We start from the raw sequence: 12522 nt of genomic DNA, 5'->3' as shown, positions 1-12522 counted from the left end.
AGTTGCTTAACATAACCAATGCTTGATTATTGGTCAACTCAATTACAAAAAAAAAATAATTGATTCTGATTTCAGCATGTTAACTTTGAGATTTTAGTTTGAGGCCATGTTTAGCGTTGCTTTTATGTTTTCAAAAAGTCGTTCTCAAAAAAATACTTTTATTTAAGTTATCAAATAAAATGTTTGTTTTTATATATTTAGTGCTTGACAGTCATATACTCTACAACTAAATTTACCATATAAGGAAAAAGCTTGCAAGAACAGAAGCTTTTAGCTTCTCTTAAAAGCCAGTTCAGGCTTGTCCTTATTTGAAAAGCACTTCTTTGATGCTGTTTACCAAACATTATGATTTAGAAAGCACTTATTTTAAAAGGTCAGCAAACAACTCCCTCTAAATAGCTCCAAATTCACCCTTACTTTTGGTTTCCCATAATCATTGCATTTTAGATAAATAGTTTGACCAGGACAAACAAAATAAGCTTAAAACAGGGTTTCAGTGTCACATTTGATATCAAATGATTAAAGCAACCAAACATTTCAGCTAAAATTTCTGAGCATGAAAATATTGGATGTTTCAAGTTATGTAACTGAATCCATCCCATTTAAAACTTTCTAATGACCCTCTGGTTCTTGCAACAAATTACCACTGAGAGTGACCCATGGTGATGGGTTAAGACTTCTTAATTTATTAATCTTAGAGATGTAAGCTTGATAATATTGCTGAATGTATACATGTGAAAGAATTTCAATTCCAAGTGATAAACTGGCAGCTACCACCATTTGATACTGAACCATCCCAGGGAAAATCAAGAAACATAATAGACACAAAATAAAAAATTCTAAAAAAAAAAACTAATTGATATATATACAATAATCAGGCTAATTTTCAGGATTAGCTTCAAATACAGCTCTTTCGCATCATTTGGAGATGAATAAAATTATAAAACATCCAATATCAAAGCATACCTTCTTCATGTACCGTTTAGAATTTTCAGATTCATTTAAAGGCTATAGATCTTGATGGGTCACTCACTAATTACACAAGATTAGACTCCGAGGTTTCTCGGCTAGGCCCTCTCTTTCTCAAAGATACTCTGGATGGTAGTTAGGCACCTAGCTACAGACCGCAGACCTAAGTTTGAGAACCCATTGGGGCAGCAACTTTAACTATGATAGATAATATATTGACCCACAAACTTGCTTGCAAGTAGACACAATAAGGTATTTGCTAATCAATATGAAGATTGAGGAATTGACGATCATTGTTGGTGCATCCTTCTCCCTGACAAAGCCATTCAAAGCATGCAAGCAAAGTCATGAACAACTACAAGGTTTGTAGAAGTTAATGGAGATGTATGTCCCTAATATACATTCCCAAAATAAACTGGGTAATTATTAAGCATAAACAATTTGGGTTGTTCGACTTAGCAGTGTCTTATTTAAAATTGAAAAAGAAAATATGCAACCTGTCAGAGATATGACTGGATATAGAGGCATCATTTTCATTCATGTACCTAGAAATGCTAAAGAGATGTTCAATTGGCCTAGTACTAGCAGAGGTACATAAGGCCAGATTGGCTCAAAGGACAGAAATGCTAAAGAGATGTTTATTTAGCATATTAACAGAGGTAGACAAGGCAATATTAACTCAAAGAGCACTTTTCCAAATGTTCCTAATTTCCTATAGTTAGCCTCCTAAGATATTATATTTTTCCAACATAGTTTACATCCTTGCATTAAAGGAGAAGATTGTCGAATTGCCCATCAAGAGAACACAGTAGTTTTTATCATATGAGAGAATTGTCCAAGCTTTTGATACTAGAGAAAAACCAAAAGAATATTAATTTGATCTGACAGATGAGAGACCTTAGAACTACCTGAGGGATTGAGATTGAAAGGTAATAGTTCCTTTTCATCGTAACCTCATGTGAACGATGCTTACCCACATACACAAAACAAAAGCAAAGGGAATTTAAATCATATAGATTTTTTAAGTTCTTAGCACTAGTTTCGTATTTCATAATTCTCACGATTGCCCTCTTCAACTCGGCCACTTACAATGTGTTACTCACAACATATATGAGCACTCCTTAAGCTTTGAATCACAAATAAAATGAAAGAAAATAACAGAAGTTCTTCCCTGGAAAATCAATGTATGGTGTGCTTTCTTCGCACACAACCATATCCAAATTAACACAAATATCTCTTCATTTATATAAAACAGCATATAAAGAGAGATAAGTGTTTATTACATTAGATAAGAAAGAAGAAAACAGACAAATGGTTGATCTAGTTTCAAATATATGTGTGTGTCTTCAAGTATATTCCAGCATCAAGTCCCGACACTTCTCTTTCTGTTGATGTAGGGCTTAGTATCCAGCATCTCCATCACAAAAACCAATTTAACAATTTCTAATTAATTAGTTTGTTATGAAGAAACAGAATATGTCCAAAGAACCTTCTCATGGTAATTCTGCACCACTAGAGATCTTTACCTTTTCTTCCTTTAACAAGTTTTGCAGGATCACATCAAGAAGAGGTTGAGAAACTTTCTCCTCTAGAATAACTGTCATAGTAGACAGCATAGCCTGAAATAAGCTTTGATGGTAACCTTCTCTGAACAACAGAAGATTGCGAATCAGTAAGCCACTGAGAATGAAACATTTAATTGGACAATTAGCAAGAAAACAGATAACAGAGATAAGAGAAACACAGATTTGTATTGAAGAAGAAAGAAACAGTTGGTGCCGATCTTTTAATTAAGAAGAAAAATTCAACCCAGAAAAGTGAGAATTTGAAAGAAGGCAGATGATAGAGCCCTAGAGTTTTTTTTAAGACCTTGATTTAGAAATTGAGGTCATTTTTTGTTTAGATTGATTTTCCATGAAAGTGGAGAAAGACTACTTGATTTATTTTTCTAGAGTTTTTCAAGACCTTGCTTTAGAAATTAAAGTCCACAAGGAGAAAAGTAAATCAAGAATTCTTTCTCCATTTTCATGGAAAATCAATCTAAACAAAAATGACCTCAATTAGAAACCAAACAAAAGTTATTGGGACGATGAATCTTATGATATTGTTACTTTATCTGCTAAAATATGCAGAAAGAAATGGAAGGATTAATGGGGATAATTACGATCCTTCCTAAAATAATGCAGGCCAAGGTTGTTGACATGAATGAGCCTTCTTCAGAAGGCAAGTCTAGCAGCCAGCAGCTATTTGGCACCAAGATAAAGACTAACAACGAACCATAGTTTTTTCTTAGTTTTTCATGTTTACTGAGATAGTTTTTAAGAACATCTAGTTTGCAATGTCCAATCCCTTAACCTATTCTTCTTATGTCCTAAGAAAAGAAACCTAGAAGGCAAAAACATTTTTTAAATTCTAGTCACACTAGAAAAAGATGTTTCCCCCTAGGAATTCAGTAGGGGAACTTTTTGTTTGAAGAGCTAAAATCTGTAGGCCAGCTCCACAATAGCACATAGCTGTCAAGTCCTTGGCACGCAAAAGGCACACTAAACAGACTTGGGTTGACTTTTACAATTCGTTACCAGAACATGTTGCATTTTGAGTTGTAATTCCAGGGAATAAAATGCAAAACCAAGAACTAAAAACTTATTTTAAAGGAAAAATTGAATAGATGATCTAATTCTATATCATGCTATACCAAGAAAAGATCAGTAATTTAGAAACCTTACTTCACAACAGAGAAAAAAACTTTGAACAAATCCAGGACTAAATCATCGCAGCCAATCTCCAGCATTATAACACAGCATTTGAGGGCAGCAACAGTCTCCAATATCTTCAGCCTCCTTGTAAAATATGGACTGGAGGTATCAGCTAGATCCACAAATGTATTAATAATAAGTCTGAAAATATCCTGCAAATTAGGTGCAGCAAGAGAAAATCAGATAAAAGTGTCCATCCAGACAACTGCTGATTCTATTTTTCAGAGCATTGTATCATGGAGACACAAATTTTACATGATAGCAAATCATAGGCCATTCTAGAGGAAGATGTTATACATAACAGCCAAGTGAAGAAAACAATAGAAATTGTTGGCAGCAGGACCATTAGCAGAAGCATTTTTCACCTTAAATATTTCATCACTGAAAGGTGGATCAGGTGCAAGGACCCGGATAATTTCGGTGAGACAAGCTGCAACCAGTAGTCTGACATCTTTATCTTTATGTTGAAGCAAGTTGTTTTGAACTACAGAATTAATTATGGGCTCCAAAGCAGTCTGTAGAGAAGAAGACTGGCTTAACTCTGATAATGCACTTTCAGCTTGCTGCATAAAAAAGATTTAGGACAATGAGGATGTTAGACCTTTCCTGGTGAAACATTACTTCAAAAACTTCATGGAGTAACTTACACATGCACCCATTATCACAAATTATATGGGAAATTATACAAGTAATCATAATTCACAACCCAATCAGCCTTAGCTCAGCTGGATGGAATCCCTCGCCACTTAGGAGGGTTCCGGGGTTCAAATGTTGGTGCTGTCATCCCCGCCTTATTTTTTGAAAGAAGTCCAAATTTATCACTAGAAGAAAATGCAAAGATTATTGCAGAAGGCAAAGGTGTCCTACTAACTAACATGGCTTGATTTGAGTAAGATTTGAAGGAAAATGACAGATACAAAGCAGTAGTAGTAGATAGGTCTCCTACGTTATGCATATATCTGATCTTAAAATTTTTCTTTATCCAGCTTCCTTGTTAGAAACCTACGTTGTCATGCTTCTTGATGTACTCTTGCTCCTCATGTTTGGAGAACTTAACTCCACCAGCCATGTCTCTGTGACCCATTAACCATCACGAAACTCAAGCACTGTCACCCATGCAAATATCAGGAATTCAATAATCTACATGATTTTTGTCATTGCTTCTTGGAAACAAACAAGGCATCAAGAATGCCTTTACTATGCTTCAGTTTCTGGATTCCTTACCACAAGATAAGCTATCTTCCTCATTATTAAGGCAGCAGTAAGCTTGTCTCACAGCAACACCAGCTACCATTCATGATGAGGCATAACACACCTTGCTATAATTTATGTTATTGACCACATTGTTTCAAAACTACTTGCCTTTCTTAGCCAATTCACTTTTACAGTAACATGAGCCAATAACGGATATTGGAGCGGAATCCAGTTACTCTTATCCACTTACATTACAGCTTATCGCTCATACACCTGATGGTTATTCTCTCACTACATTTTCTTTATTCTATCGATAAATCACCACCCAGTTTCCTCACGCCCAGTCCAATTAACGCTATGTTTTCATTCTAAAATAAATCCCATTGAGCGTCTCCATAAAAACGGATAAAGCACTGGAATAAATCCATTTCACTCCACCACAAATCATAAAAGCGATCAAGAAAATGAACATTAATATCACACAAATATCAAAACAAATCAAGAAAAGAGCATCGAACGTAGAAATGGCTAGGGTTTTCAATGAGTCGAGGGTTCGGGAAGTTGATGCGCACCTTAAGGAGCTTTACGAGAGCGTCCTTGTTGAGGCGAGGCTGCGAGAGGCGCTTGCCGACCTCCACGATGGCTCGCTCCAGAGGAACGGCCATGACGATGTCTCTAAGTGGAGCCCTAGAACCCCAGAGGGGCGAGCGATGGCGTGTGAAATTGATCGGACACTCACGATTAGGGTTTTGGGGCCTCTCGCGCTCGGATCTCCGGCGAGGAGAAGCCCCAACCAAGCTTTATGTAGGTGAGTTTTAAGCTGCGTATTGGGAACCGGTTAAGTGGGATCCTTTGGGCGGAGAGAGATTTCCCTGTGATGATAATAAGATGCCACGGAGGATGGATTAGGCTTTTCTAAATGTACGTGGTGGGACAATGGATTCGTAGGAGTTTCGGCTGGCAGCTCCCGCTCCTTACCATGACCCGAGCCACGTGACCAAGCAAACTAGCACGTGAGAGGGGGGAGGCTGGGTGCAACGTGAGAGGAATAAAAATCGAAAATTCTCCATGCGGCAGCATAGAAAATCCAACGTGAAGCTCAACATTTTATTCGATTGATCCATATAATCATAAATTTTTAATATATATTTAATATTTATAATTTTATTTTTTATTTAAAATTTTGAATGATAAAAATATTTTTATTTTTTAAAAAAATTATGACATTCTACATATAAAAAATCATAATTTTTATCCACAAGATATCATAATATAATACAAAATATCATAATTTTTTTTTAAAAAATAGAAGTATTTTTTTCATTTAAATTTTTTAAATAAAAAATAAAGCTGCAAACATTAAATACGTGTTAGAAAGTTGTTGGACAAAAATACCCCTTCCATATTATGATATCCTGGACCATATTATGACATTTTGGACCATATGATGATATCCTGCATATAGAAAATCATAATTTGATATAGGATGTCATAATATGCATAGGATATCATAATTTTCTGAGCCATATTATGACATTCTGCGTATAGAAAGTCATAATATGCCACAGGATGTCATAATTTTTTCTAAAGGATAGAGGTATGTTCGTCATATAAATTTTTTTAACAAAAAAATAAAATTACAGATATTAAATATGTGTTGAAAAATGATGGCTACGTGGATCAATCACATGAAACATTGCACTCCAAGTCAGATTTTCTACACCACCCGCAGTGCACAAAGAATTTCTCCAAAAATCATATGCGAAGGATACTATATGCCATCATTAAGACTGAAATTGGGCCTCATCACTATCGTAAGCATTCAAAAAATAAAGATTAACTCACTACTATATAAACAGCGTGAGTCGACATCATATCTGTATGGATCGTATTTAGTTGCGGTTGAATGATTTTAATTTTAAGTGGAAGATGAATAAAAGCTTGATTAATAAAGAGACTATTAAACGAAAGAGCAAGTAAATAAAAAACTAAATAAAGTTTGGTTTCAAGTATGAAGATGGGTTTTCAGTATCTCAACTACTTTCTTGTTAGACAACTTGTATCCTTCTTAACATATCTTGAATTGGTATCTAATTAATAAAGATATAATCTATCTTAAAGAACATGGCCTGTACCTTTGGATCATGATCCATCCTTTAAAGTTATAGGCTAGTCAAAATTGTTTAGATACAATGATAGAAAAAATTTTACCTAAAATAGTCTATCACAAGAGCACGAACCCTATCTTTAAATCATGGCTCATCCCAAAGATCATAAATTATTCTAGAATAAAATTCTTATTTATGCAAAGTAGAATAAAGACAAAAAAGATATAAAACATGAAAATCAAGTCTTTATTGCATATCAAAAAGATAATACAAAAGATTTAGAAAAGAATGATACTATATAGATAAGTTACAGCGATTTTCTGAGACGTGATGACTAACCGACCACGGGGATGCTTCTCGCTGAATTCTTCATCCTGAAACTCTGAGAACTTCCTTCCAACGGCTTGAAAAAGGGATCAAAGCAGGAGGAGAGGTTTTATAGAGAAGAAGAGAGTTTAGAGTTGATTGATTTAAAAGATGGAAGAGGAAGTAGCCTTGCTGGATTTTTGTGGAAGAAGAAAGGTTGAAGGAAGCATGAGAAGGGAGACTTAGGCGTCTGATTTTTCTAAGACTTTGGATGTGGGATTTCTAGGGTTTTGAGGGGAAGGAGCAAGGGTTTGGATGGCTGGGTTTTTGGAGGAGGAAAAGGTCCTAAGGCCGGTTAGGGTTTTGAAGTGGAAAAGGTTGGTGTGGAGGGGCTTTGAAGTTATGGACGTCGGGACTTGGGACGTGGAAAAGCTTATCTCCCCTCATATAGCCATCCAAGGGGCTTTAAATAGATATGGGGATTAGGGTTAGAAGGGTTATAGCATAAAGATTAAGGACCTTTGGATGTGGAAGCAAAAGATCTTATCCAGTGGATTGATCCTTGATGAATATCCATATTTGCTTCATTGAAAAATTTTCAAGTTTGTTAGAATCTGAATTTTTCTTTAATTCTTCCTTAAATTCTTTCATTTAAGCTCCATGCTAGGCGCCATCAATGTCAACCCTTGGATGCTTGTTTGGTTGGTTCTCCTTCGTTAATTGATTATTTACGTTCACACTTAGATTTATGTAAAAGATGATTTTATAATCTGAACTCTTAATCTTTAAGCTATGTTCACACTTTGGTTTCTTCATGAATACCTTCTATTAAAGCTCTCCTCTAACCGCCATGATTCTGGACCCTTGGATGATGGTGAGCTTAGTTCCTAGCCTTTGATTTCTTCATGAATTCGTGTGAAAGTATTCTAAGGATTGATGGTCTTTAGATCTTCACTATTTTTTTCTCGACCATTGATTTTTTTTTTTGCCTTGGATCTTCATCTTAAGCGCTTAGATCTCCACCATTGGTTATGGCATTTTAATGGAAGCCCTTGGATCTCTTTTATGGCTCTTGGGTGCATTTGGGTTCCAGCTAGATTAGACTAAATTGATGCTAATTGAACCTAATCTTCTAATTTCCTGCAAAATAAGTTGGAAAGCATCAAATTCAAATTAGTACAACTTAATTGAAGATGTTTTGAGTGTTTTTAATGTATAAATTCATATGTTGATCACACCCGTAACTTAGTTTTTGCTCGTTCTCAAGTAAATTAGTACAACTTATTTGATGATGTTTTGAGTGTTTTTAATGTATCAATTCATATGTTGATCACACCCCTAATTTAGCTTTTGCTCGTCCTCAAGTAAAATAGAAAAAGTAGCAGTGAGTACTAACTCGATCTTGAATTAAAAGTTAGGTTAGATATTCATAAAAATAGCTGATCTCCGACCAGACTATCATAGAGGTACTTCATCAAATTATTAATTCGACGTAATTAATGGTTGAGTGTTAGCCATAAAAATTTTTTGAAGATCTTCTTTTACCAACTTCTTATTTTACTCTTTAAATCTTTTAACTAAATGTGAGCTGGGTTTATTATCTTTTTGCAATTTAGTTTCCCTTATTATCTATTTTTTTCTTCTCTCTTTTTTTTCCTATACCTTTCTTGTAGACCCTTATTGCAAGCATTCAGCCAATGATTCCCAAATCAGTTGACTTTAGGATATTAGGTATAAAACACCCATTGAGCTTACTGACTCAAGTTCAAAAAAATATGATTCTTATAATTGGTTTCTTGCATCCCCACCGTTTGATGCGAACCATAATGCTTACTTAGGTGAAGGGACCTGGTTACTCAGTGAAACAATGCTATATATTTTTTTAAATAGATTTAAAAAAAAAATTTGCATACCTCGATCTTTCCATCTAACCCTCATGAAGTAGATTTTTCATTGAGATCGATAAGAAAAGAGCTCTGAAGTCACTCTAAAATTTGATCTGATCTAAATCTTATCATTCATTAGATTTTTTTAATAATTTGCCCCTCATTATCTAGATTATTGATCACTCATTGATTAGGATGCCTAATTAACTTCTAATCGAGATAAAATTTGAGTACGTAAAGCTATTTTTTTCTAATCATACTTAAGGACTTACTTAAATTTAAGTTGGTTATTCTCCCTCCCTCTAACTTAATTTTTATTATCCCTAATAGAAGAAGAGAATAACAAAGTAGAATAAAATAGCGAAAAAATTTGTAAAGAAAGACACCACCTAGATTTGATGTGCTCGTTAATTGTCAGATGAGAGATTTTTTCTTTGTGGGCGTGGAAAAAAAGAGAAGAAAGGGTTCTTCTCTAGATTTCTAGTATAGAGATCATGTGCATAGTTTCAGGAAGAAAAGAAGAGGATCTCCTTATTCTTCTTCATCTTTCTCTATATTCTCCTATTCTTCTTCTTCTTTAAGAGTATCTTGAGAGAAAAGAAGAATTTTTTTTAATTATAAAGATGCGATCTCAGCAAGGAAGCTAGCATTTTTGTGAGATCAAGAAGCTTCTAATCAGATCGAGATCTCTTATAGATATCCATAAAGGTTGGATACTTGTATGGCTTCAACGGATCTTCTGAAGATATCCAAAATCATCACTTCGTAGGTGAAGAATAACTCATGGTGAAAATCCAAATTTGAAGAAAAGAAAAGCGAAACAAATATGTGATTCGATCTCATATTTATTTTCATATTAAAAATCAGATCATTTTATTTCTGCACATGAACTAGATTCTTATGTGCTTTTATATGATGAATGTATGTTATTGATTAAAAGAATTTTAATCAATCATTCTGCTGCATTTTGATTTTGAAAAAATTTTGAAATCTACATGCACAAGCACCTCAGAAATCTCCACACTGGTATCAGAACCACGGGTTTATATGTATGAAATTAATATGCATGATTTGAAAAGAATTTTCAAAATCTGATTTTTAATCCATACATGAGATCCATACCTATTTGATTTAGATCTGAAAAGGATTTTGAGATCTAATTTTGATTCATATATATGATATATGAAAGTATGCTTAGGTCTGAAATTAGTTTGTATGATCTAAATTTTGTTTATATATATGATATGTGATTGCATGTTTAGATCTGAAATTAATTTCTATGATCAGAATTTTATTCATATATGTGATATATGATTGTATGCATAATTTAAAAATTATTTCGAGATCCAAAACTTAATTTTGATGCAAAAAATTTAGATCTAAAGATTTAAATTTAAGATCTAAAATTTGTGCTTGTACATGAGGGATTGGTCATGGATAGATCAAATTAGGTCATGTAATTGGATTATACCTAGAATTTTTGATTTGACTATATTGGATCTAAATTGATTTAGCAATTAATTTAGCAATTAATCAAATCGAGTCAAGTATTGATTAGGATTAAATCAATAGAGCTTAAGATCATATAATTATTGTAGATCGAATCGATTGACATCTATATGTAGAATCAATTAACCTAAGAACTTAATTCGGATCTGTGGGTCGAGCCTGATCCACCTAAGCTAACCTATTTGAACCAATCAACCTATCGATTTTTAAGATAAGTAATTAAGAGGTGATTACTTAATTAGGATCAAAGTTTTGAAAATCGATATCGACAGCCATTCCGATCAGCCAACTGTACGGTCCGGCACGATTTCGTATCGGATCAAATTAGTGCGAACCGACGGAGGGAGGATCAGAGGAGAAAAAGAGAGAAAGAGAGAAAAAGAGAGGAAGAGAAAGAGAGAGAGGGGTCTGTCAGAGAGACCGTCGGAGGGCCTCCGACTTGACGTCGTGGCCGTCGGATGGCATAACGCCGCCTGCGACTCCACAACATGAAACAGGGGTGATCGCCCCTATTTCACGGGCTTTTTTAAAAAAGCCCGATAACAGTGAAGCTGGCAATGGGTTTGCCGGCTTCACTGATCGTCTTTTCTTTTTAAAAATGACCAACGCCTACCGCTTCTGCACCTTCATCCACTTCGCTTCCGCCGCCTGATGGCCACGACGGCCACCCAGAGCTCTCCGATAGCCTCTCCACTATCCTATCCTCCTATTTTCGATGGTCTTCCCCTCTCTCTTTCTCAATCATTGCGGCGGCTTCATCGGGCGAACCAAGCTGCGACGACTTTTGCCACCCTCCGACGAATGCAGAGGGCCACCATCAACTTCCACAGAGGGCCATCGGCCTCTCCCTCTCCTCCTCCTCTCACTCTCCCTCAGTTTCTCTCTCTTTCTTTTCTAGCACCAGTGTGCGCTATTTTCTCCATCGGAACCGCTCCGATTTTTCATTGATCCGATTCGACATGCCTCAAACCATCCAATTTGAGACAATTCTGAGAATCATGATTAGGATCTTTGATCCCATCAAGGAGGAGCCTCCTATCGATCTCCATTTATCTGACAAATTTAGAAGATTAAGACTTGAATATGATTGCTCGATGATTTGGTTTAGCCCATGCCTATTAGATCAATTATTTGATGACTGATTAGATGTGATCTGAATCAAATCTCTCCATAAATATTAAGCCTTCGATCTTCCATCATTGTAGATGTGCGGATGTGCTACCAACATTGATTATTCTTAGCTAGTCACAGTGATTCAGTTGCATTAGAAACACACAACCACTCTATTAGCAAAGAGTTGCTCCATGATAAAGATAGGGTTGGATCCAATATCTATCAAGTGAAGGACTCAATGATGATTTATACCTGCTTATGAAAGATGGATCGAGCTTAACTAAGGAATGTAGTCAATATCTATCAGGTGAGCCTACATGACCTAGAGACCAAATCGCTGAAACATACTTCAAAAAATATCTGGGCAAAGAGCTGTCCACGTATGGATATACGTATTATCAATATCTGTCAAATGAGGTATATGACATCGGTGGGACTATAGCACCCACTAAAAATCTAGTTATCGCGTTAGGATTTTCGTTTCTCCATCTAAGGAGTATGAGAGATCCAAAAAAATAGTGGGAGCTTATTTGTTTCTTAAAGTTCTTACAGTAAATTATAAAATAAATATAAATATCTAATTAAAAATTTTACTCTATGCAGTTTATTATGTCAGCTTCTAACCCTCTATCTCGAATCCTAAATATTGACTGTTTAATCAAAATTCATTGCATACATTGG

At 35.1% G+C, this 12522-nt stretch overlaps 1 protein-coding gene across 2 annotated transcripts in view; it reads right to left on the bottom strand.

The window, feature by feature from the left end:
- The window catches only part of LOC105038055 (sister chromatid cohesion protein PDS5 homolog B), a 41561-nt gene extending 35848 nt beyond the window's left edge, over window positions 1-5713 (bottom strand). For both annotated transcript variants that reach the window (XM_073250792.1, XM_010913746.4), the window contains exons 1-4: window positions 5492-5713; window positions 4091-4288; window positions 3696-3877; window positions 2496-2616 (exon numbers count right to left, since the gene is read on the bottom strand). In XM_073250792.1, coding sequence (XP_073106893.1) covers window positions 2496-2616; window positions 3696-3877; window positions 4091-4288; window positions 5492-5584 — 594 coding nt within the window. In that variant the 5' untranslated portion in view covers window positions 5585-5713. The remainder of the gene's footprint in view (window positions 1-2495; window positions 2617-3695; window positions 3878-4090; window positions 4289-5491) is intronic.
- Between the last annotated feature and the right edge of the window lie 6809 nt (window positions 5714-12522).

This window comes from Elaeis guineensis, chromosome 1 (assembly GCF_000442705.2).
Source record: "Elaeis guineensis isolate ETL-2024a chromosome 1, EG11, whole genome shotgun sequence".
Lineage (NCBI taxonomy): Eukaryota > Viridiplantae > Streptophyta > Magnoliopsida > Arecales > Arecaceae > Elaeis > Elaeis guineensis.
Note: the sequence above shows the minus strand (reverse complement) of the source record. Positions and strands in the feature narration are given on the sequence as shown.